General features: G+C 36.9%; 1 protein-coding gene across 2 annotated transcripts in view; it reads right to left on the minus strand.

Moving 5' to 3' along the window:
• The window catches only part of VWA8 (von Willebrand factor A domain containing 8), a 368,625-nt gene that overhangs the window by 164,969 nt on the left and 177,373 nt on the right, over window positions 1-26,283 (minus strand). For both annotated transcript variants that reach the window (XM_033436725.2, XM_004274556.3), the window contains exon 21: window positions 24,333-24,409. In XM_033436725.2, coding sequence (XP_033292616.1) covers window positions 24,333-24,409 — 77 coding nt within the window. The remainder of the gene's footprint in view (window positions 1-24,332; window positions 24,410-26,283) is intronic.

The raw sequence follows: 26,283 nt of genomic DNA on the forward strand, positions 1-26,283 counted from the left end.
TATCTTCACTAACCTTCAAATTGAAATGTATCTAAAATAAAGCCTTGAGGGATGTTAAAGGAAAGTGAAAATATATTGTGACATGTATTGGTGATTATCAACTTTAGTATGAAGAAAATGTTTCTTATGCAATATAATGATATATAGTCACACATCCATTTTTTGTATCCCTGGGTCTCATAAATTTACTGTAGGATATACTTTATGCTCTAGTCTGCTAAATTTTTTTTAGGGTTTTAAACAAATAAGAACAGAGTTTAATGAATATCACTTAAATTCACTGTTAATATCCTGGCAATACAGAAGGGGGTAAGTGAGGAAGAGAAAGAGACGTGTTCACACAGATTTTTTACAGCAACATAGTGAATTTCACACCTCAGCTGTCATATATTTAATGGGCAACAACAGGACACCTCCCAGAACCGAAATGGAAAATGGAACTCTTGTATCATTGTCAGTAGAAAGGAAATTCAGCCATTACCCTAATAATTAGAGTGCTTCATAGCAGATTAAGAACAGGAAATTCAAGCTGAATTCCAATTTTAAAAAGGCAAATGAAATTGTTCTATAACACTTGAATTCTGATAGCATACCATTTGCCAAATTAGATTTCTCAAAAGACTTTTGTGTTAGAAATAAAAACCATAGGTTTGAGAGAACAAGCGTAAATCAGATGATTCCCAAAAAGGACAACAAATGAGGATAAATACCAATGGGAATCATGGGTTTCAGTGGAGTAGGCTATGAGAAAGAGGAGCTTAAAGGAAAAAAGTGGCTTTGTTCTATTCTTATTATTGGTCCTTTGTCTTATATATCAAAGGATTGCAAAGGCTAGCAAAATATGTAAAATTACATTCAACTTTTAAAAAATGGGTTGGCTTATATGTAAGTCCCTTATCATATAAGTGTAGAAAATAACCCACTGGGCTTCCCTGGTGGCACAGTGGTTGAGAGTCCGCCTGCCGATGCAGGGGACACGGGTTCGTGCCCCGGTCCGGGAAGATCCCACATGCTGCCGGAGCGTCTGGGCCCGTGAGCCATGGCCGCTGAGCCTGCGCGTCCGGAGCCTGTGCTCTGCAACGGGAGAGGCCACAACAGTGAGAGGTCCGCATACCTCACAAAAAAAAAAAAAAAAAGAAAGAAAATAACCCACTATCTTCTGATTAGTACTTCATACAACAAGAAAAAAGCTTGTTTTTCAAGGTATCTTACAATATTATAAACTTCAACTAAGTAAATGATCAGATGGCTATTGTCACAAGTAGCATGTGAATTGACTCGTAAAGACAATATAATGATTCTTTTTCAGAAAATATTTGATTAAAATCATTGCTTTGTATTTAGGAGCATCTTGGATCAAAAGATATTTATTCTCCACACAAATAAGCAACGACCCTAAGAGAATATTTTGTTACAATTTCAATTCTATTATGATTTGTTCCTCTCAATAACAGCTTTGAAACATAAACTCATAAAAGTTGAAATAGACTCAACAATTTCAACAATACTGAGAAGAAAACACATCTTAGTAACATTTCCTTAGCCTACAGTTTAATAAAGGGATGTCTTTCCAGTACATAACAGTTATCAGCAATGCTTGAGGAATTAATTAGAATGTTCAGCTAATTGCTGACATTTATGTTAGCACCAATTGTTCTCACTTCTTACTCTTACAAACTAAAGCAGTCCATCAATTAAAGCCTGTGTCAATAAAGGGGCTACTCAAAGAAATATGGTGCTAAACTCTAGTCTTCTTTTAACTCTGTGATTTTAAAGTTTTTTTTTTAAGTTGGAGTTATTAATGTTTCAATAGTAATTTAAAATGATTCCAGATGCAATAAAAAGTAATTAGATTGAATAAAGACCAGGTTTTTATTAAACTAAGGAAAGAAAATTGGCCTCTGGAGAGCAAGCACAATCCGTTCTCACAATGTTGTGTATAAAGGTACATTAAGCTAATATCTTCGAATTTATTGAGGAGCAAAAGATCTCAAAATAGCAATGTTTACTCTGAGGATAATAGTTTAGTAAGTTGCATTTAAATTGGTTTATGGTTAGCTGTCTTTTAGAAAAACAATAATAGTTAAACACAAGGGTGACGGAAGAAAAAAGACAAGAGTTTTAAATAGCTAATAGAAATCTTCTCTAACTTTGTAGCTCATTAAAATAGAGATGGCTACAGTAACAGTCCACTCATTATTATAAGCCAAGCATGAGAAAGGAAAGATAGAATATGGCACTTAGGAGGCACTTAACAAATATTTGCTCAATATTTTAAAAAGTGGGATGATTATAAAAATCATCTATAAAAATAGAATTAAACGGTAATTTTCACAAATAAGATACAACCATACCATTACTTGAGAAGTGCTGTTGGATATTTTCAAGTGAAGAAGTCATGGAATAAACAAGAACATCACTTCCACAAGGCTTATTTTAAAGCAAGCAATGAAATAAAGATAAGATGTACTACTAATAATTATCACTAATAAAAGAGAGAGTGGTACTTAGACACAGGGGATGCAAACAAATTTGAGAATTAATTAAATATGAGAAAAAATTAATGTTTACAAATATTCTGGGCTCTCTGAACACTCCCTTCCTACCTTGCCTATGAAAGACATATTTATTTTGCCATGTTGGGGAAGAAACTTCCCTGAGTCCTCAAACAGAAACAGTCATTAATATAAGCAGTGTTGCCATACACTACAAAAAAAGGAAGACAAAAATTAACTATGATTATTGCAGTGTTAGTTGAAAACCAGCACTGGCCTAAACGTGAGTCCTCCTAGTTTGGTCAATCACTTAAGTTCTTTTTTTTTTTAAGATTTTCTTTCTTTTTTTTTTTGATGTGGACCATTTTTAAAGTCTTCATTGAGTTTGTTACAATATTGCTTCTGTTTTATGTTTTGGTTTTTTGGCCGTGAGGCATGTGGGATCTTAGCTCCCTGACCAAGGATCGAACCCACAGCCCCTGCATTGGAAGGTGAAGTCTCAACCACTGAACTGCCAGGGAAGTCCCAATCACTTAAACTCTTGAAACCCAAGATGACTCATCTCTACAGAGGGAATCAAAATAGAACATATGAGGAAATACAGTAGAGTAAAAAGTAAGAAAGATAAAAGTGAGAGAGACATTATTATTATATGTGCTTTGAATGCTGTGAGGGAAAAGTCCTTTTAGTAAGATAAACAAAATATTTTTTCTGCCAAAGTGACTCCGGCTCTTAAAATACTTGTTTTGGAGGACAGATAGTTTATTTAGTTGTCAATCACTCATCGCTATGTCCAGATGCATAAAATGCTAACAAACCAGAAAAGGAAGGAAGACATTAGGGGGATAGTATTTATGGAAGGAATTCTACTGTGGTGCAGCACTTTGCTCTCCAGAGGTAGGATCTTCTGGGAACAGCAGGTAGAAAATAGCCACAGCAAAACAGTCATCTGATGGAAGCTAAAATTTTCAAAATAGTTTTCAAGATCTACTTACCCTCCTTACCACGTCTCCTAGCAATACAGTAACACTTATTAAAAAAGAAATTCCTCCAATATTCAAAGCCACGCTGATAATCAAATACTTTAACAAAATCTGAACATTTTATAAGTTGTCTAGTCTTTAAAAATAAATATACTAAGATAGAATATTAAACACAGGATCTTTTGTCTTTACTCTGAAGACTAGCTTTCTGGCTTGGTAAATTTTAGGGACTCAAAATTATCTAATTTCTTTGTAGGAACTTCATTTCCCCTTTACCAGACAAAAAAAGAAAAACAATATGCATGCCTCTTACTTAACTTTTCCTCTGACATTAAATAAGGCATTTTCTAAACAGTTTTTGAAAAGGAATAAAATGAGATGAAGATTAAAGTACAAAACTAAATGAGTGTACAAAGAGGCACACACAGAAGAAACCAGAGTGTGAGGCAGGTGAATATTGTATCCACTGGATAAATCTTTATCAGAAAATATAGTATCGGGCTTCCCTGGTGGCGCAGTGGTTAGGAGTCCGCCTGCCGATGCAGGGGACACAGGTTCGTGCCCTGGTCCGGGAGTATCCCACATGCCGCGGAGCGGCTGGGCCCGTGAGCCATGGCCGCTGGGCCTGTGCGTCCAGAGCCTGTGCTCCGCAACGGGAGAGGCCACAGCAGTGAGAGGCCCGCGTACCGCGAAAAAAAAAAGAAAATATAATATCTAGTAATTTATATTTTCAAATGCCTCGTTAATTGGGTAACAACATAAAAGTTTGATAGAGTGAAAAATTAAGTGAATACATTTTCATATCAGGATATACCATAATTATTCATTCAATAAATATTTACTGGACATCTATTAATGGGCACTGCTTTAGATAAGATGGATAAGTATCTGTGAAAGTAAACATTCCTTCCTTTGCTGAGCTTAAATTCGTAATATATTTAAGTAAACTTATCTTACCATACTAATAATGTGCTACCTTTGACACAGCAGAAACTGGATCTTGCATGAAATTAAATATCAAAAGATATTTTACCACAGGCAATTCAAAATAAAGTTAAAATAAGTATTTTTGATCACTAAGACAAATGATAAACAGCCTTCAACTATTTTTTTTTTTTTTTTGCGGTACGCGGGCCTCTCACTCTTCTTGCCTCTCCCGTTGCGGAGCACAGGCTCTGGACGCGCAGGCTCAGCGGCCATGGCTCACGGGCCCAGCCGCTCTGCGGCATGTGGGATCTTCCGGGACCAGGGCACGAACTCGCATCCCCTGCATCGGCAGGCGGACTCTCAACCACTGCGCCACCAGGGAAGCCCAGCCTTCGACTATTTAAGTCAGAGAAGACCTAAGTCCACCAGCTCTCCATGAAACTGGTCAGGCATGCCTCTGTTGGTTAATAACCCAAAATACACCTCCTGTGCGATACTTACAGCTTAAAATTTACTATGTAAGTTGCATTTTGTATTACCATAATAGTATTCGGTATACTATAATCCATGAATTATTTTATCCTAATTTCTGGTTGTTCATCAACTTGAAACAATTCCCAGTGCTCTGGTTTATTTATCACACTTGAACCACTTGAGTCAAATAGAAAACAGTATGTAAATAAGCATTCTATTTGGAGAACTCTTAACTTAAAGAAAATCGATGTTTAAGTTTTCTGTAATATACCTATTTTACTAAGTTTTTATGATAGGTGTTCTTAAAGGAAGACACTGCTGAATCGTAAGAAAAATAATATATATTGCTTTTAGCAGCGGAAGTTAAAGAGTTCATTTCAACCCCAGCCTATTTTCCAGTGTGATTTTAATGGCAGAGGAGAAGGAACAAACACCTCTGAGGAATCAGAGGGCAGAGGACAGAGCAGTCCTCTAGCACGTTTCTTCGCCATCTCCCGTTTTTTCCTTAAAATTTGATGGAGATTTTGAATGCCATTCCATAATGTCCCTAGCTGTTCCAATACAAATGCGTGTAAGACATCGTCAGGAAGACAGCAACAAAGAGCTGCTGTCTAGGACACCGGGGTGAGTGGAAGATGGCTGACACTGCTCAGCCAGTTCAGTCTCTGGCCGCTTTTTCTCTTCCGGTATCTAGCACGCTCCTTGAACCCCAAATGAAATAAATGAGTGGGTATGAAATGGCAAATGCTGTTTTCACTGCGTTATGAACTGTGTCAGGATAATCACTGTGGAGAGCCTCCCACGTGAGGCTGAGGCATTACGGGCAGCATTTTCTGACTGGAGCTGCTGGGCATCTCAACTACTGCACCTTTTCAAGATAGCAGCAGCTCAGGTCACCTTGGGACTTGAAAAGTTCTCCCGTGTCCTGGGCAAATCTCTTCTACTCTTTCAGGATGAAAATGAAGGTGTGGTCCATTTGTCCTGTTCTCTCACTTGAGTTTAGGTGTTATTGCTATTTATTCAAGGTTAGCCAGAGGATCTCGAAAACCTGAAAAAGAGTACTTAATACATAGATAAAACTTAAAATATAAAAGGCATGTTTATAGGCGCAAAAGGCTGGAAATAGGCTAGCATCCATCAGGGCTACTCAAAAGTCAACTTCTCAGGGAGGCCTTCTCCCTGGTCAACCTATGAAAATTATACACCTCACTCTGCCCCACCTCCCTGCTTTATTTTCCCCATAGCACCTACCATCTGACAGACTACATTTTTTTTTTTTTTTTTTTTTTTTTTTTGCGGTACGCGGGCCTCTCACTGTTGTGGCCTCTCCCGTTGCGGAGCACAGGCTCCGGACAGACTACATATTTTAATGATCTTGTTCTCTCTCACTAGCAACTAGAATATAAACATGAAGCCTGGGGTTTTTAGCTCTTTTGTTCCTGCTGCAGTCACTCATGCTAGAAAAGTAAGCAGCATCTACTAGTTGTTCAACAATGTTTGTTGAAATGGGTGCACTCCAGTCAGCTACTCCAGTCACGTACCCTAGGCTGCCCTGAGTTGCTGGTAATTCCTTAAGCACTGTGCCTAATTGTGTGCACTTTTCCTGGGAAGTTCTTTCTTCCCTTCTCCCCACTTTGCCTGACAAACTGTTAAGGCCCGTTCCTTAAAGGCTCAACTCAAATACTGCCTCCTCTTTGAAGCATTAAGTATTTCTCACGTCTATACTCCCAGTTGAACTACTGGCATTTTACACTCATGAAACATTTTAGTTGTTCAGGTAACCGCAGAACCAGCCCAAACTGGCCCTATCCTGTTTCTAACAAGTTACTGAATTACTTTTCAAAGACAGCAGAACAAAACTGCAAGTCATGCAGGCCAAGCATGCACAGAGGAGAAAATTTTGTCCTCAAGTAACACCTAGAACCAACATTTCTACCCACCCCCTCCCCCGGCCATGGAACCAAAGGACAAGGACATGACCAGAACCTGAACACGGGATCCCTTTCAGAGGCGAAGGGTCCATCGTCCAGGAAGACCCAGTGCTGAAGCCCCCTTTACCACACCTTACCACAAATGGCCACTTTCCAAAGCCCTCCAATCAGAACGTGCCCTGCCAGTGATTCTGCATACCAACCCTCCTCACCTAACTCATGAAGGTTTGACTGAACCCCAGACTGGGGAGACAGATTTGAGCCCTGGTATTGGCTTCTATGTGCATTGGGCAGAGAGCCCTTGCTCGGTAACATTTCTATGACTGTCCCCTCACTAGGCATACCATCTATAGACAAGAGGATATCATATATATATATATTTTTAATATACCTAGAGCCTGTCATCATGCCTTGTACCTTCTATGCATGTAATAAATGTTTGCATAAAGGATGAATAAACCCGTGAGTGTATTAACACCATATTATGTATTACCAATTTGTAAAGCAGATTATTAGGTATGAAGGGTTATAAAATGAATAATCCAGAGCTCCTGCTCTCAAGAAACTCACATGACAAGAGATATATAAGATACATGTAACTCACATGAGACTCCACGCTCCCGACGCAGGGGGCATGGGTTCAATCCCTGGTCAGGGAACTAAGATCCTGCATGCCACCCGGCACGGCCAAAATAAATAAATAAATATAAAATGAAAATAACTTACATCAGAATGTGATAAGGGCTATAATAGAAATTAAAACAAAGTTCAATGTGTACACAGAGGAGAAGGCAATTAATTCTGACTGAAGAAAACAGGATCTTGATGATTAAATTTGATTTTAACTGGCAGAGATGGGTGGAAGGTGCTTCCAGATAGAGGAATAGGAAAACACGTCGAAGTTTGGAGATACGAGAGTAGTTTGGGGAAGAACCGAGCATGTCTAGAACATAGCTGCATGGAGGGGAGTAGAGCTGGATAGGTGGGGTGAGTCGGAGTGCACACTCTTCTTAAATATCGTGTGCTAAGAGTCTGACTTTCATCTCATGGGAATGGAGGACCAATCATCTATCCATTTCAGAGAGAGAATTCTCTAAATGGATGTCTCAAAGATGGATGGGAAGGAACAGACATTGCATTTATTCATTTGCTTAACAAATCTTATCAAACATCTTCCATATTCCAGAAATCATGCTGGAGGAGGCAGTTCAAAGAAATGCCCCTGCCCATAGGGAGAGAACACTGTCTAGCAGGGAAGACAGAGGTGGAAACACGTGATTGTGATAAAGAATGACGTGTATAATAGCAGAGCCTACTCTAGGTCAGTGGCTCTAAATGTACCATTAATAAAATGTTTTTAAGAAGATACATTCTAAAGTACACCAAAATAGAAACAACAACTGAGCTAAAGATGAAAAACAATACCTTAAAAACACTTTAAAATTTTATTTGTTAATAATACAAAAGAACCCCTTTTTGTTCTCATTAAAAATTAAAGAAGGATATTTTAAAAAGAATAATGTGATTAATACATTTTATTACTTGTGTGATTTAAAGGTCCAGTCCTAAATTGAGTTTATTTCAATACTTATTATAGCTGAAAAAGAGCTCACAAAGACTCGTAGCTCCAAACAGAAGTGCAATATTGACTGCAGTCCCTATAGCTCAACATGCATTTTTCAATCTCATCTATCAAAACAAAGGTTTTCGTTACAGTTAGGCTTGGGAATTTCCATCTTTCCTGATGTCAGTGTTTTTGCAAACTAATCACACAGTGTCACATTTTATATATATTTTGAACGAATAGGTTCAAAACTCATTGAAACTCTTCATTTGTAGGAAATTGTATTTTAAATTGTTTTAGTGTGCAGACATGAGACATTTTAGGAGTACTACGATCTATTTCTACTTCTGACACCGAATATGTGGGTTTTCCACACCCGACAATTCTCTAGAGACCCTAGAGTCATCTTATGAGACTCTCTTATCATTCTGGAGATTCCAAGGGTCTTAGAACTGAAGACAAAGACCAAATATTTTAACAAAAGATACCCTTATAACACAGGAAATTACAAGCGTTTTAGAAGCTCTTGTGCTGGGAAAGGGAATGAAGACCAAACATATAATTATTATATCACAAAATCACAGAGTGACATACATTATTTCAGCCACAAAAAAACTAACTGAAAGTTATAAACATCTGATTTAAAAACACTCTCTCCAGAGAAGTTTTTTTTAAGGAGTTATTTTCTACTTTACTGCTAAAACATGACCTGTAGCTTGAAGGGTCAAATTAAATGTGGTTTTTTTTTTAATTTTTAAAGTATCTGTTACATAGCATCTCTCTAACAGCCATTAACACACAGACAGATCAACAAATTGTGAACTCTTGACTTGGTAAAAGACAAATGGGCAGGTTTGACAGATCTTTTAAATACTTTACAATGAGATTATAAGTGAGACTGTGTAGTATGAAAGATTTTCACAGTCAGTTCCTACCTTATTCCAAAATATTGCAATAGTTCTGGCTTTGCTTTAAAGCTCTTGTTTTTATGTGACATATCTAACTGGTGACATCCTGTAGCACTGTGTGCAAGTCTGCTTTCAATCTTCGTGGCAGTGTTTTGTTTTGAATCATCATGGAGTGAATACATTTCATGTGTGATGTCCTCTGTAACCTTATTTAAGAGTCTTGTCTCTATCCAATCAAATCAGATGCTCCATCAATAGTTATACTTACATAATTTTCTGCCGATTCCATGTCATTTGTTTATGTTTACATTATTAACGATATTTTCAACCCAGGGCTGCTTCTTCAAGAATCTTTTAAACCACTATCCATTATATGAGGGCTGGCTTAGTTAACACTGGGTAACGTAAACCACAAATCTGCTAAACTGGGCACAGTAAACTGTTATGTGTTGTCATATTGTGCAATCAGATGAATACCTGAGAGCGCCACTGTCATCTTCCCATAATACAAACTCCCACAATTCTCTCTGGATACGTCCCATTTCCCATATGTGACAAACTGAACAAATGAGGGTGCCAGTGTCAGTCAGTATACTAAATATTGGTAATGCTTATTTCATATTTTTAAAAGCAAAATAAATATAAATTCTAATGTCTTCCCATGTTCCAGTGGATGGTCTTGAACTTCCTGGTACATGCTCCCCACTTTTAGAAGCGCTTTGTACTAATGTTGTCACAAAGAAAGGAAACATCTGCTTGTGAAGGAAAAGAAGGAAGGGTCTAAGAAATTTTCCTAGAAGAAAAGACTTTGATTTGCATTTTGAAGAAAAAGTAAGAATTTTCCAGATAGACTGGATAGAGTGGGGCATTCCAGGCTATAAAAGCTGCAAGTGGCAAGTGAGGGAGTCGTGAATAGGCACGTGATTCTTGGGAACCACAAGCTGTTCATATGGATTAAGCCTGAGTATGTGGGAGAGAAAGGTTGGAAGTAAGACTAATGAAATGAAAAATGATGGGGCTCAGATTAAGGACTATGGACTTGATATTGTTGGCAATGGGCATCATTGAAGGGTCTGAGCAGGAGAATAAGTGATCAACTTTACTGATGGAACAGTACGAGGCTTGGGAAAGACAGATCGAAGGCTGAGTTTTTAACCAGGAGGCTACTGTAAAAATCCAGGCAAGAGAAAATTAGGAATGGGTCTATGGCCCAGAGGATGGAATTGAAAGGACTTGGTCACAATTCTAGGTTGAAGGAGAAGAAACTATTTTAATAGTCTAGGTATGGCTAGTGACTGTAGGAAAGGCAAAGAGGGAAATATTTGGGAGACCTAGAAAAATGTAGACATGATTTTGTAATAACTGGCTGTCACGATAAAGGACAGGGAAAGGAAAAAGGTATATCGATTACAGACCAGATGACTGGATACAGGATTCCATAAGCTCAGAGAGGAAACATCCATTCTTTCCTTTACCAATCATAAGCACTGCTTTACTGATACCCACCATGAATGAGGTATAGAAAAGGGGCTGGAGGACATTTATAAAGGAAAATTTGGTATGAAGAGATGGACATTTGGGATTTGAAATGCTCCAGAGATACCAATGTGGATATTTTAAAAAGAAAACTGCAGATTCAAAGCTAAGAAGAGAGGAAGGGGCAGGAGATATATGGACAATACAGATTTATAGAGAAGAGATTTAAGTTTAACTGGGTACCTACCACACACCAGGCACTGTCCTAGACACATGCGACGTATGTCATTTAATACCTCCAACAATCCTATGATGAAATTCAGGCTCAAAGAGGTTACCCAAACTCATGCTTTTCTTTTAAAAATTTGAGGCTTCTGTTTTATTTTAGCCCAGTTTTATAAGAAATGGTTTATACTTTTTGATGCAATGCATTCCTAAAAACCGTGTCTTAAAACAAATGAACACTGCTGACTATGTAGCACTACTGTCATCTGATCAGCTGCCAGCAGAAACCAGTAAATATGTATTAGTAAAAGTGTTCAAATAATGCAGCAGCAGAATTTAAGTCCTTGGTGGAAAATGATATTCAATTATATACAACTTAAACCACTACCACTAAGAGTTGGTAAAAAAAAATCACATTCAGAATGTGGTGTGTATAACATGAAAGACACCTTTGTTAGTAGATTGCTGAGCTTATAGTGCTATCCCTACTTTATTCAGTTTCACTCAGCTGCTGCAGGCTCAGCCCTGCTCAGTTCCTGATTTCCTATTCGAACCAGGGAACGAGATACATGACTCATTGGTTTTGCTCAGAGAGGTTATAAATCTCCTATTTGGGGATGTACTGATACTCGTACAAGTATCCCTAGTAACCCTTGTCCCGAAAACCCTTTTCCCCCTGGGTCAGACCCTAGCTAGGCCTGGTAACTTCAGCTGTTGGCTGGAATCCTATTTCAAACTATCACTAGTCCAAGTTCTCACAAGTCTCTAGTTACTATAATCTGTAATCTTTTATGGATCCATCGTACATAGGGTCAATTCAACCACTGAATCTGCAGAACAGACAAAGCTGCTAAAATGCTAGAATGTCTTGCTGTAAATCCCAGCACAATTATGAAGATAGTAACTACTGTCAAACTTATTCATTTCCTCCTTATCACATCACCCTATAAAACCTTTTATATCATTTCCATTATAGCATTGATATTTTCCAGTTTACTGAATTATTTGTTCATTGCATGCCTCCTTTTTACCACTAGAAGGAAAGCTTCATGGCAGCAACGACCTTGTCTATCTTGTTCATCACTGCATTTCTCAAGGCCTAGAACAGTGCTAGGGGCTGCACTCAACAGGAGGCTGAGTTTTCTGGTAGGGTATATTGTTGGTGGCTGGTAGTATATGTTGTTGGTGTCCTACCCAGATCTCCTTTGCTACCAAAGGCACCCATCCCACAGCTACTGTAGCATTGACTTCTAAAAGCTCACAGCTGCACCCCTCTCCAAAGAATTGCCCTCCATCCCTGGGAAGTATCTTGTCCAGAAATGCCTGGGAAGTTAGAGGTTCTCCCTGATTCCTCTCCTAACTAATGCCTCACTGACGTGGGAGCAAAGAAGCCTGGCTCTCTTACTTCCAGGTGGGATAACTGAGTAGTGCCATTCGTGCTCCAGAGCTTCCTGTGAGGAGGCTGAGGCCAGACTTCACCTAAAACCACTTCTTGGGGGTTCCCTGGCGGTCCAGTGGTTAGGACTCCGTGCTCTCACTGACAGGGGCCAGGGTTCGATCCCCGGTCAGGGAACTAAGATCCCACAAGCTGCATGGGGCGGCCAAAACTAAAAAACTAAAAAATAAATAAAACCACTTCTTTTCCGCAGTCTTATCCTGATTCCTTCACTTCCCAGAAAGTTTCACCTAAAAGCTCTCCTTCTAAAATCACTTATACAGATATTTCCATCTCTGGTTCTGCTTCTAGAGTACCTAACCTAGATATCTGTTGACTATTTGGGTGCATAAAGGAATAAAGTCAAATGAAATAAAGAAGAAATTCTTAGATTTTCCAGTAGTGCTCTTAATTCTTGCACAAAACATTACAGATATATATCCATTAAGAGAAATCGATAACGGTGTTGTGAACTAAGTGATCGCATTAGGACACAAATCTACCTGCTTAATTTAAGCACCTCACCCCGTCTCCTTCAGCTCATGGTGTCACTGTTGCTGTCATCTGAAGAGTCTGGCCACAGCAATATCTGTCTCATTTATAAGAATTGGCACTTTATAAAGCTCAACAAAAAAACATTTTAGATCTTAATGAATTAAAAGATGGTTGGGAAGTATATGACACTGGCCCAAGATACTTCTTCACTCTATCAGCTTAACTAAGGATGCTGCTGAAAGAAACCTGCAGGTGAAGCTCTCCAGAGAGAGGAGAGCAGGTTTAAGTGGTTGGAGCGCAATGTTAAGCATGTTAAGATAATCTGATATTGAAACAATTGTAAGACTGAGTTTACTTTTTATTACAACTAAGGACTAAAAGTTTTAAAAAGTGCCCCCCCCGCCCCCGCCATCAGAGCATCACTGATTTTACAGTGGAAGTCAGTGTGAAATAACTATTTTCTTAACAAAAATTTGCTTTACAATTTTAAAAAACATGCATACAAATGACTGGAAGGTTATAAACTAAATTGAGAATAGTGATTGACTTGAAGAAGGGGAGATGAGATTGGAGGTGGTGGTAAAGGGGACTTTAGCTATAATTAGTGTTTCCCTTCTGCAAAAAGAAGAGTAGAATCAAATTTGAGAAAAATATTGATAGTTGTTAAATATGAGTGATAAACTTGGGTATGTGCTACATGTTTTTATTTACATTTTTTTGATTTTTGAAATTTTTCTCAAACTAAAAAAGTGTATAACACTTGAAAAGAATGTAGCTATTCTCTAGTGGCAAGGGATATAACAAAACGAAGAAAAAACACACACTGTATCAGTGGTTCTCAAGCTTATTTAGCTTGTGATTTAGGAAATAAAAATAAAAAAGAATCCCATAGAATCCTGCTTGTTTCCAGTCTTCTCTTCCAAGACAGTCTAGAGCAGCCTGCTGGCTGGGGTCTCCAGTTTCAGGGTCTGTCTGCAGCTCTGACTCACCCACCTCTATAACCTACAACCACCATTTGGTGAGTGCACCGAGAACTGAAGCCGTGTCTGCCTGGGAGGAACATCATATAAAAGATCACAGGAATTGATTTGGTTTACAATTTTATGAATTACCTGGGTGACAGAACAGAAAACAGAGCTGTTAAGTACACTGATGATACACCTCAGGAGAGGTGCATTAAGACACAAAAGAAGTTTAATAATCTGGAGAAGTAGTCAAGAAAACAGAAAGTGAAATTTAATAAGGATATTATTATTGGAAAAAAAAGGGAATATGGAATAACTGGCCAAAGGAAAGGCTTTGGGATCAAGCTGGGCAAGGATTAGAAATATGAAGCAAGAATTTAAAAAATCAAGCTATTATATGTAGATTGAAGTATTAAATCTAAGAATTGGTTGACCAACAAACTTAACACATGGCTAGTACTTTAGTGAGGTACTTACTAAAGTGCTACTATCACGAAAATACTATTTGATCAGCATGACAAAGTCAAGAAGCAGCACACTGCAGTGGTTAGAACATAAGGCTGAAGCCAGACTGTATGAAGACAGCTGTGTGACCTCAGACAAGTTTTCTAACCTCTCTGTGCCTCTGTCCTCATCTGCAAAACTGGGATGGTAACAGTACTGAACTCAGAGTTGTGTGCAAAAACGAGTTGCAATTTGAAAACAGTGTAGAACAGTGCCTAGCACAGAGTAGCTGCTAGTTACATGTTTGTTAAATGAAAAAGCAAAAATAGTACAGAAATTTAAATGGATTTGGAGTCAAAAATTATTACAAACCTAAATATCTACATGGAAAAGTTAGAGGTAGTGGCATAATTCATTCTGTAAGAAAAGGCAGTAGAAGGCATTCTTAGTGGGAAAACTACCGTCTAACTGCTGATAAAAATGTTTCTAAAATAGCCTTTCCAAGTTCATAATGCGGAAGATGAGACAGAAGGAGTATCCCGGCAGCCTATGACATCAGACACATCTCCAGTTCTCTATTGCTCTTATCAGAATGTCTTGATGGATCAATAATATGTTTTTCCATGAAACTTCAAAAAAGCTTTTAGTTTTTCTATTTCTTACCGATACATCTATTTGCCCTTTGGGACTTCGTGAATTTCAAAATTTATACAGTCACATTCAGTTTTCTTCAGATTGAGGAAAGCCTTGTATGCTGAATTATGCTGTGCTTTTTAAAGCATGTCATCATTCGCTCCAGGATATTTGATATGGAGAAGGTCAGTGCTACAGTTTTACACTTCCTTTTATCTCATTTGATTTCATAAAGAAAAAGTATACAAAAATATGACAGGGGAAAGACAAGGGTTTTAACAATAACCATCTACAGTGCAATGCAGTCGTCCTCCCCTTGTCCACTCTTCTTTTCTCCTCAGCCTCCATACAGTTATCAACCTAAAATTAGCCAGTTAAACCCACTTCACCACTTCCCTTCTTCCCGTTTTCATTGCCAGTATGTTTGTTTGGCTCCAACAATTTTATCTGGATTACTGCAATCACCTCCTAGTGTTCTCTGTGATTCAAGTCTCATCTGACCCTGATCTACCCACAGACTATGGTCCTAATGATCTTGCTTTAATGCCATCACATTGCACTCAGGATAAAATCCAACCTCAGCAAGGCCCATGAAGTCCCCACAAGGTCCACATCTTCCTCTTGGCATCAGCTCTTGCATCTACCCACATACATTCCATGCTACCCAAGCTGCCTTCACGTCCTACTTTTAGACAGTTTGTTTTCTTTTTCTTTTTTTTGCGGTACACAGGCCTCTCACTGTTGCGGCCTCTCCCGTTGTGGAGCACAGGCTCCGGACGCGCAGGCTCAGCGGCCATGGCTCACGGGCCCAGCCGCTCCGCGGCATGTGGGATCTTCCCGGACCGGGGCACGAACCCGTGTCCCCTGCATCGGCAGGCAGACTCTCAACCACTGCGCCACCAGGGAAGCCCTAGACAGCTTGTTTTCAGTAACTGCAATGCCTTGTTCTGTGTTCTGCACTTAGAAAACTCCTACTTATCCCTAAAGACTCAGTTTGAGTGCCACCTTCTCCAGACCCTTCCACCAAATCACATGCATACACTCAGAGGGTTGGGTACCTCTCTTCAAGGGTCCCACAGAACCTGCACATGTTTCTTTCTTGGCTTATATACAACACTGTATTATAAATGTTGATGTATTCTCACCCACTGACAAGCAAGCAAGCACATCTAGTCAAAATCAAGATCATCATATATACAGTCAGCCCTCCATACCCACAGGTTCTGCATCTAAGGACTCAACCAACTGTGGATTGAAAACATTTGAAAAAAAAAATCTTAAAGTTCCAGAAAGCAAAACTTGAATTTGCTGTGAGCCAGCCACTATTTATATAGCATTTATATTGCATTTATAACTATTTATATAGCATTTACATTGTATTAGGTATTATAAGTAACCTAGAGATGATTTAAAGCATATGGGAGGACATGTGTAGGTTATATGCAAATACTATGCCATTTTATATAAGGGACCTGAGCATCCTTGGATTTGGGTATTCGTGGGGGTCCTGGAATCAATCCCCTACAGATACTAGGAATGACTGTACATCATCCGTGCCCCCAAACAGCTATGGGCAAACAACAGGAATCTAATAAATACAAATTAGGTGAAATGAATTAATATATAATGAATAAACCTGACTCCTACCTTCAAAAAATTCCTTATTTAGTTGGAGAGGCATGACTGGGGAAGGGGGTATAGACATAAGATATAGAAATTATAATGCAAATCAGAGTGAGAGGAAGTGGGCTATGTGGCAAGAAACTAATACTTATGAGTTAGCCTGAGTATTTAGGGACCTAAAATGTGCCAGACATTGTGGCTGGTCCTTGGCAAACATTTTCACCTAATTTTCACAACCATCTTGAAGGGTATTATTATTTCAATTTGGTAGGTAAAGAAATCAGGACTCAAGGAGTTCAAGGCCACATAAAAGTTAATGGTAGAACCTAGGGGCAGGAATAAAGATGGAGATGTAGAGAATGGACTTGAGGACACGGGGAGGGGGAAGGGTAAGCTGGGACAAAGTGAGAGAGTGGCATGGACATTTATACACTACCAAATGTAAAATAGATAGCTAGCGGGAAGCAGCCGCATAGCACAGGGGGATCAGCTCGGTGTTTTGTGACCACCTAGAGGCGTGGGATAGGGAGGGTGGGAGGGAGACGCAAGAGGCAGGAGATAAGGGGATATACGTATATGTATAGCTGATTCACTGTTACAAAGCAGAAACCAACACACCATTGTAAAGCAATTACACTCCAATAAAGATGTTTAAAAAAAAATCTAAATGATTAAATTTTTAAAAATTATTAAAGTTTTTAATAATTATAAAAAAAGTTAATGGTAGAGACATAATTTTATCTTTTAAAATCCATGTTCTTTCTATCACAATGGTACAAATTCAGTCCTGTGGAGTTTCAGAGGAGGGAACAAATACACCCAGAATGACAAATCAGGAAAGTTCCATGCAGAAGTAACAGTGGACCAAATCTTGAAGTATTCGGGGAGAAACAGAGTATATTTTAGAGGGAAGAATAAAGACAGGTATGCATATAACTTCAAAACTTGTGAGTAGGACAGAGAATAGTTTAGTCTGGAATAAGTTGAGCATACATTGGGAACATCTCACTGAAGAGAAAGTTGGGACTTTGCTGGGGGACCTGAAAACTCTATATTTACAATGGGCACCAGTATTAGAAAAATAAACAAGCATATGGGTCATGCTAATGACTGGACCTGCGCCGTCATCTTCTTATATGAAGGGTAGCGGATGAAAAAAATCTGGTAACATAAGAATTTCAAAACTAAGATAATTCTGATTTTAATACAGAAGTATATTTTTATCCAAAGAGGAAATATAGCTACAGAAGTTGACATATCAAGTGTCTTCTTTAATGTCAAATTAACATACTATTGTGGGAAAAGAAGTAAATAAATACACTTCACAAATGTGAGCCATGTAGTCTCCTCTGCTTGAAATATATACCGTAAAAGTCATTATACTCATTAATCTTTTAAATTATCTAAATCATACTCTTAGGACAACAGCTTGATTTTAACTAAAAACATGAATTGCCTAGCTTGCTCATTTTATGAGATCTGATCATTAAAACATAAGATGGCCATACTCAAAAGCATGTTGGTTGTATGTTTTCTTCATGTATGTTTGGTAATGGTTTTACTTATCAAGATTATGTTTTGAATGGCACATAACCAATTTCGTTGGAATGCATCCATCAACTAAATTGAGTGTGACTGATTACTTAGATGGTAACATTGCAAATCCATTAAAAGGAATCTGAAATTGACAGAGTTAATGACATTAAATAGGTCACCCATAGATCAGAGAAGTTCCGAACATTTTTTTTGACTGCTATTTTTAGATCTTTTAAAACATATGTTTCTCTTAAGGCAATTTCATGAGCTTTAATTTTATGACAAATATAGTCATAAAGTTGTACATAATAAAGAAAAAAACCGTCCACATTGAAATTAGTGGGAATGTCAGTCTATTTAATGAAAATCCTTTAATAATATATATTTTAAACACAAATGGAGATTTTTTTACTTCCAACTTTACATAACAAATTAAATATCAAATACTGACAAAGAGAGGTACCCCAGTATCTAAATGAGTAGATATTTTATTTGTAATACTATCATCAATCAATGATATAGCAATGAGTGATATAAGCAAAAATAATAAAAATCTGTAACTTTGAAAATTTTATTACATTTTGAATTTAGAAAGTTTTTTCATAGAAAATATATTTATGTCGCCAATATCAGAATTACCATGGGATATAATCAGCAGGTACTTCTTTACTATTTATGAATTATTTGTTACTTTTCAACAAAAGATTGGTATAAGGGACATTCTAGGTAGAAAGTAAAGCATAGTACAGTTGGCCCTTTGTATTCACAGTTTCTGCATCATGGATCAATCAATCTCAAATTGAAAATATTTGGGACAACAAAAATTTCCAAAAAGCAAAACTAGAATTTGTCATGTAGCAACTATTCACACTACATTTACACTGTATTTACAACTATTTATATAACATTTACACTGTATTAGGTATTGTAAGTAATATAGAGATGATTTAAAGTATATGGGGGGATGTGCATAGGTTATATGCAAATACTGCACCATTTTATATAAGAGACCTGAGCATCTGTGGATTATAGCATCCATGGGGGTCCTAGAACCAATCCCCTACAAATAATGAGGGATGACTGTATCTCTAATCTTCTAAACTTTCTAAAGCACATTGAATACTGTCTTCTTCTTGCCTATTCAAAGATATTAGAATAAAGATCTAAGAGATATTAAAAATGACCTTGTCAACTTCTATTACTCAGAGATGAGAAAACCAAGACTCAAAAAGAGATTCAAATATAGACAGCCTCAAACACATATAAAGGTTGAAAATCAATTAATCATTCATATAAAAAAGTTTAAAAATAAACAGCATTTTAAATCCAAAGAAAATAAAAGAAAGGGCATAATAAAGATAAAATCAGAAATTATTGAAATAGAAAAGAAACATACAAAAGAGACATTCAACAGTGCCAAAAGCTGGTTGCTTGAACAGACCAATAATAATGATAACTCCTGGCAAAACTGATCATGAAAAACAGAGAGAAGGCAAATAACCAATACCACGAATAAAAATGATAATATCATTTCTGGGCCTAAGGACATTGAAATATCATAAAGTGGTATTATAAACAACTTTATGCCAATAATTAGAAGACAAGGAATAATCCCTAGAAAAATAAGATTTATTAAAACTTCTTTTTTTTTAACACCTTTATTGGAGTATAATTGCTTTACAATGGTATGTTAGTTTCTGCTTTATAACAAAGTGAATCAGTTATACATATGTTCCCATATCTCTTCCCTCTTGCATCTCCCTCCCTCCCACCCTCCCTATCCCACCTCTCTAGGCGGTCACAAACCACCTAGCTGATCTCCCTGTGCTATGCTATTGTAAATAGAGCTGAATGAACATTTTGGTACTCTTTTTGAATTAAGGTTTTCTCAGGGTATATGCCCAGTAGTGGGATTGCTGGGTCGTATGGTAGTTCTATTTTTAGTTTTTTAAGGAATCTCCATACTGTTCTCCATAGTGGCTGTATCAATTTACATTCCCACCAACAGTGCAAGAGTGTTCCCTTTTCTCCACACCCTCTCCAGCATTTACTGTTTCTAGATTTTTTGATGATGGCCATTCTGACCGGTGTGAGATGATATCTCATTGTAGTTTTGATTTGCATTTCTCTAATGATTAATGATGTTGAGCATTCTTTCATGTGTTTGTTGGCAATCTGTATATCTTCCTTGGAGAAATGTCTATTTAGGTCTTTTGCCCATTTTTGGATTGGGTTGTTTGCTTTTTTTTTATTAAGCTGCATGAGCTGCTTGTAAATTTTGGAGATTAATCCTTTGTCAGTTGATTCATTTGCAAATATTTTCTCCCATTCTGAGGGCTGTAACTATTAAAGATAATGAATTATAAGCAAAAGGCCTGTTTACAATGAATGTGATGGTGACACAGACCCAAGAATAATTACTAAGTACATGTTACATTTCTTTGCTTCCTTTCTTGCTGCTTGTATTAACTAACCTTCATAATCTACAGTCAGAATTAATTGAGCTAGCTCAGCCTAATGTATCTTTCTTTAAAAATATTCTAATGTCCAATATACAGAAATCTAAAAACTGCCTCACCATACAAAGGGACCCTCATATAAAGTGACTTCCATATTTCTGAGCATAAATTTGAGAGCTGATTTCAACCTCTGAAGTCATCCTTAAGAGAAAAGTTGGTTTTCTGCTTGATTATTTTAAAATATAAAATTTAAATTCATTTGTCTTGGCTCTAATTTATAAGTGGCATTAGTATACGCTTCATTAAAACTTTCAAGTAATTACGTATTTTTAAGAGCACTACTAAACAGTACAGACTAAACACAATGAAACCAAAATGAAAGAGATAAAATAGCACAAATAAGAATGAATAACTGCAATGCTCACTGTATCATCCTTAAAACATAAAATATGGGTCTTGCCGCGTGTCTTGTTGCTCAAAAACTGGAACTGTGATATGTTACAAATAAGTTATTCAGGTGAAACTAGCAAACATTTTGATTCTTTCATTATTTCCCCCAAACTTTGTTCCTGTAGGGAAAAAAACTGGTGGAAAGGCTTAAAGGTGAGGAAAAAAAGGAGTTATTTTTTTAGATTAAGTGGAACATGAAAGACTGAAATAATCACAAACAAGAACAGTATTACAGCTCCTTAAAGATAGAGATTATGTTTCTTATTTCTTTCCATATCTCCTAAAACACCTAGTCCTGTAATCTTGACATAGTAAATTCTTAAAAAAAGAAAAAAGTAAGTTGAAATTCCTAGGTTTACATTAAGGCATAATTCATATAAAGAAGAACTGTGAGATGATATGGGAACAGGCTAGAAATTTTCTGAAGCTATGTATTAGGTGAGCTATAGAAGTTTAGGAGTTGAGATGACCTTGCCATGCCCTATTAAGATTAGTAAATTAAAATTTGTACAAATTTTGTTAAATTTATTCCTAAGTATTTCATGTTTTTATGCTATTATAAAAGGTATCTAAATATTTTAATTTTCCCATTGTCCATTGCAATTAGATAGGAATGCAACTGATTCTGTACGTTGACCTTGTATCCTGTGACCTAGCTCAATTTACTTTTTAGTCCTGATAGTTTTTTCTTTTTTTTTTGATTTCTTAGGGTTTTTAATATACACAATCATGTTGTCTCTAGACAATTTTACTTCTTCTGTTTAAACATATGTACCATTTATTACTTTTTCTTGCCTTACTGCACTGGCTAGGACCTCTAGCATAATGATGAAAAGTGAATATCCTTGCCTTTTCCTCAATCATAGGAGGAAAGTATTTAGTTGTTTTTTTTTTTTTTACCATTAAATATAAGTTAGTTATAGGTTTTCCATAGAAGCCTCTTAACAGGTTGAGGGAGTTTCCTGCTATTTGTAATTTGCTGTAACATTTTATCATGAATGAGCACTGCATCTCATCAAGTGTTTTTGTTTGTTTGTTTGTTTTTTGGCAATGACTGAAATGATCATATGGCTTTTCCTTTATGCTGTAAATAGAGTGAATTAAATTATTTGATTTCAAATGTTAAACCAACTTTATATTCCTGGGATAAAATCAGCTTGGTTATGATGTATTATCCTTTTTATATATTGTTGAATTTGATTTAATACTTGTTAAGGATTTTTGTATCTATGCTCATGGTTAATACTGAACTGTAATTTTCTTATATTATGCAGGTTTGCTGGTAAAAAATACTCTGTTTTTGTTCATCCAAGAATGTCTGCATTTCTAAAGAATGTTTTGCCAGATATACTATTGTATACTGACTTTTTTTTCTTCTTCTGGCTCTTTAAAAACAACTATTTCACTGACTTGTGGTATTTATTTCTCATGACAAGTCAGTCATCATTTTTATGATTTTCCTCCTATATGTAATATGTCTTTTTTTCACTGGCAGTTTTAAAGATTTCCTTTTCAATTTTCAACAATTTGATTATAATGTACTTTATTGTGGTTTCCTGCTTATCCTGCTAGAGGTTCATTGAGCTTCCTGGATTGGTGACTTCATGTTTTCATCAAATTTGGAAATTTTTTCACCATTACATCTTTAAATATTACTCTGCCCCGTTCTTTGTCCTTTTTTTTTGAAACTCTAATTGCCCATATGTGAGACTGATTTTTTAAGGTTGCTATTTCTGTACTGAGAATTCCTAATTATTCCCTCATTATGTTCATTCCCCCTTTATATGCCCTTTATATGCTTGAACATATTTAAGGCAACTGTTTTACAGTCCTTGTCTGCTAATTCTATCATCTGTCATTTTAGGGTCTATTTCTATTGACCATTTGGGGTCTATTTTCTGCTTATCTGTATGCTTAGTAATATTCTATTGAATGCTTCATATTGTGAATGCTCTGTTGTTAAATGTTTGGATTTTGTAGTCTTCTTTCATTGCTCGGTAAGTTTGTTCAGCTAAGCAGTTAATTCACGTCAGCTTGATTTTTTTCAAAACATTTTCCCCCAACATACATCCCCTTAACTTTTAAAATCATTTTGTATGAGAAGAACTTACAAAATAGGGTTAAATAGCAAACATCCTTGTTTTTTCAAGTGTTATTTTTAAACTTATTAAGGGTTGGCATAAAGTAGCTTTTACTCTAGGGGCAGATTGATCCTACTTCTAAAGCATAAACTTTACAGGATACCTCATGAATACCAGGAGTAAGTTTAATGAAGTCTCTTAACCATGTGGGAACTCTGGTAATTGTTCAGCTCACCAGTCCCTAGTGGTTGTTCCTTTCCCAGTGTTTGTGAGTCTTGTCCAGTTTTATAGTTCTTTACTGTGGTAGGACTAACCTGGTATTAGTTACTCCATCACAGCCAGAGGTGTAAATGCCAAGAAGGAGTTTTTGACCATCTCTCAGCTTCACTTTGGTCCTCTTCTCTTTCTCCTTTAGTCCACTAACTCTACCTTCTTTTCTCCTACATTTTCCTCTCAAGAACACATCATTATTTAGTGAAAGGATCCAAACCAGAAACCAATTCTTGTAACTCAATCCAGTGTTATTTCCACTACACAATATTTTTGTTAATTTCCTGGGATTAAAACAATAACAATTCAGTCTACTTTTAAGTTGCTTATTACTTGGTATATTCCTTGATTTTTTTTTTTTCTCTCTCCCCTTTGGTGGATCTGCTGCTTATATTTTATTTTTAAAATATTCAGAACAGGTTCATTGATAAAGCTAAAAACAATCCATGTTGAGAAAATCTATTTGATTAAAAGCTATCCCTGGACCAGCATTCTAACCACGCAAAATTAAATAATCTACCTCAAGGAAGGCAAGGAGACTAATAACTTACTGCTTCATAGTTTTGACTTCCTTATCTCACACCTGAGATTCATATAGCTTATGTTTCTCCTTGTGAGCTATTTTAGCTTCCTGTTAGAGAGTGGGCTTAGTCTCTATATATTTTTCTTCTAATTTAGGAGCCTTTATGTTGATGAAAACTGCTTCCTGAATGTAATGTTCATCACTCTTTGTCCACAAAATATCTATTAATTCATGTTTATAAAGCATTAGTAACTTTAAAAATAAATTTTGCATGGTTTTATTACCTTTTAAGGAGAGGAGAGATAACAGTAGGAGGAACAGAAATTAAACTGGTGTATTAAAAATGGGCCTTTAAGAAAGTATTTTAAAATTGTACTGGGAGCAAAATAAATGACTAAACCAGATCTTAAGAGGTTGTGGGTTTTATCCTCTTACCTGTGCAGCTGGATATATTCTCGAGGTCTGTTGAGCAGGTGAAGGAATCTATCAACAATCTTGTTTTTTCCTACGCCCTGTAATTACACAAAGAAGCATTAAAAGTAACTTTGGTCTGGAGGTAAAACAAACCAGAAGAATCTCTTACCAAAACCTACTTACTGTTTTAGCTTATTGTTAATGAAAACCAAACGAGTGAACGTATATAGCACATCTTCTATGACATAAAGGTTTTTTCAAAAAAAATTTTACTTCTAAATACAGTGGCTCTAAGTTCTTATTTAAAAGGATATTCATAATTATTTTTAACCTTCTGTGACTTGTTTTTTCTATTCTATAATTTTACACTGAAGTGCAGACATTAGAGCAGAATATTATCTATTTCAGATGTGAAGAATGGCATTAAAGGAAATCAAATAAGTGTAAAAACAATGATTTTTTCTAATCAGCTCTTCAGAAGTGTGGTTTTAGTTATATAAAGATAAATACAATACTGTACTTCTGTTTTAATCAAACACTAATTTCTTCTCCTTTTATCCTACTTTTTAGTCCTTTAAAACCTTGGAAACCTAAAATTATAACCAGGGTTTATTAATAAGTCTCAACTGTATCTGCTCTTCCTAGAAATGCCCTCATTTCCTTACCACTTACTGATGGCGAGAGTTGCTGTCCTTTCGTAGCAGACAGACTGTTAAAAATGGAATCCATTCCCATGCTACTGCTCCATTTTAAAGTCTTCACTTAGAGGTGGAATACTCTTATTAATGGGATGTAAATCTTTTAACAAGTGGGTTGTGTGGGAAGAGTAGAAGTAGTTAAAAAAGCTGAGTTCTGTAACATATGTTCCAGCAATAAATAACACATTGATTTCTTATAATGTTCACATTCGAATGTACGGTAAAATAGCCATGTGGGCTTTAAATGGCGTGTCGCAATCAACGTAAAATTTTAAGTAAATAAATTCAGCTGAGTAAAATGTGTGTTGCTATATCAGCTCTGTTCAAGAAACCTAGAGAAAAACATATATCATAAATGCATTGTAATGTCAGAAATACAAAGGATTTCTTGAAAGAAACAAGTCATGAAAAACTACTATGGGGAGGTCCTGCTCCCTCCCCACTTGCAAGATTACAGAATCAGCCATGCCTTTTCAAACTCCTCCTGAGCACTGTTTTAGGAGCTTACAAGGCCCACAAATGTAGGACAATGCAATGTGAAGTCCCAAGCTGCCACTAAGAAGCTCTTTTGCTATGTCTTCTTTAAATGCGTTTAAAGAAAAAATTCAACTGAGTAAATTTTAAAGATCTTTTTTTTTTAAGTAAATTTATTTATTTATTTTTGGCTGCGTTGGGTCTTCGTTGCTGTGCACAGGCTTTCTCTAGTTGTGGCGAGCGGGGGTTTCTCTTGCTGCAGAGCACAGGCTCTAGGCATGCAGGCTCAGTAGTTGTGGTTCGTGGGCTCAGTAGCTGTGGTGCGCGGGCTCAGTTGCTCTGCGGCATGTGGGATCTTCCCAGACCAGGGCTCGAACCTGTGTCCCCTACACTGGCAGGCGGATTCTTAACCGCTGCACCACCAGGGGAGCCCCTAAAGAGCATATTGACTTTATTCAGTGATTCATGTATTGGGTAGCATCCCATCTAGCAGATAGAAAGGAGCTCTGAGGAGTTGTACAAAATGAAAGACTTTTATAGGCAGAAGGGAGCAGGACAAGGAAGTTATACTAGCAAAATTGTTATACTAGGTTGGGACAAGGTCACTTTCCTTTAGGGGAAGGCAGGGGGTCTATCAGGCAAATAACCTCACTAGTGCTGACCAGTGATTCCTCATTGACTGGTTTAAGATTCCATTTCTGGGAGAGGCTGAAACGGTTATCTAGTTAAGTCTGGGTTTTGTGACGTAGGATTTAGCATAGGTGACTCCATCTGGGGCCAGTTGTCTTGTTTTTAACAAA

Source organism: Orcinus orca, chromosome 18, assembly GCF_937001465.1.
Source record: "Orcinus orca chromosome 18, mOrcOrc1.1, whole genome shotgun sequence".
Lineage (NCBI taxonomy): Eukaryota > Metazoa > Chordata > Mammalia > Artiodactyla > Delphinidae > Orcinus > Orcinus orca.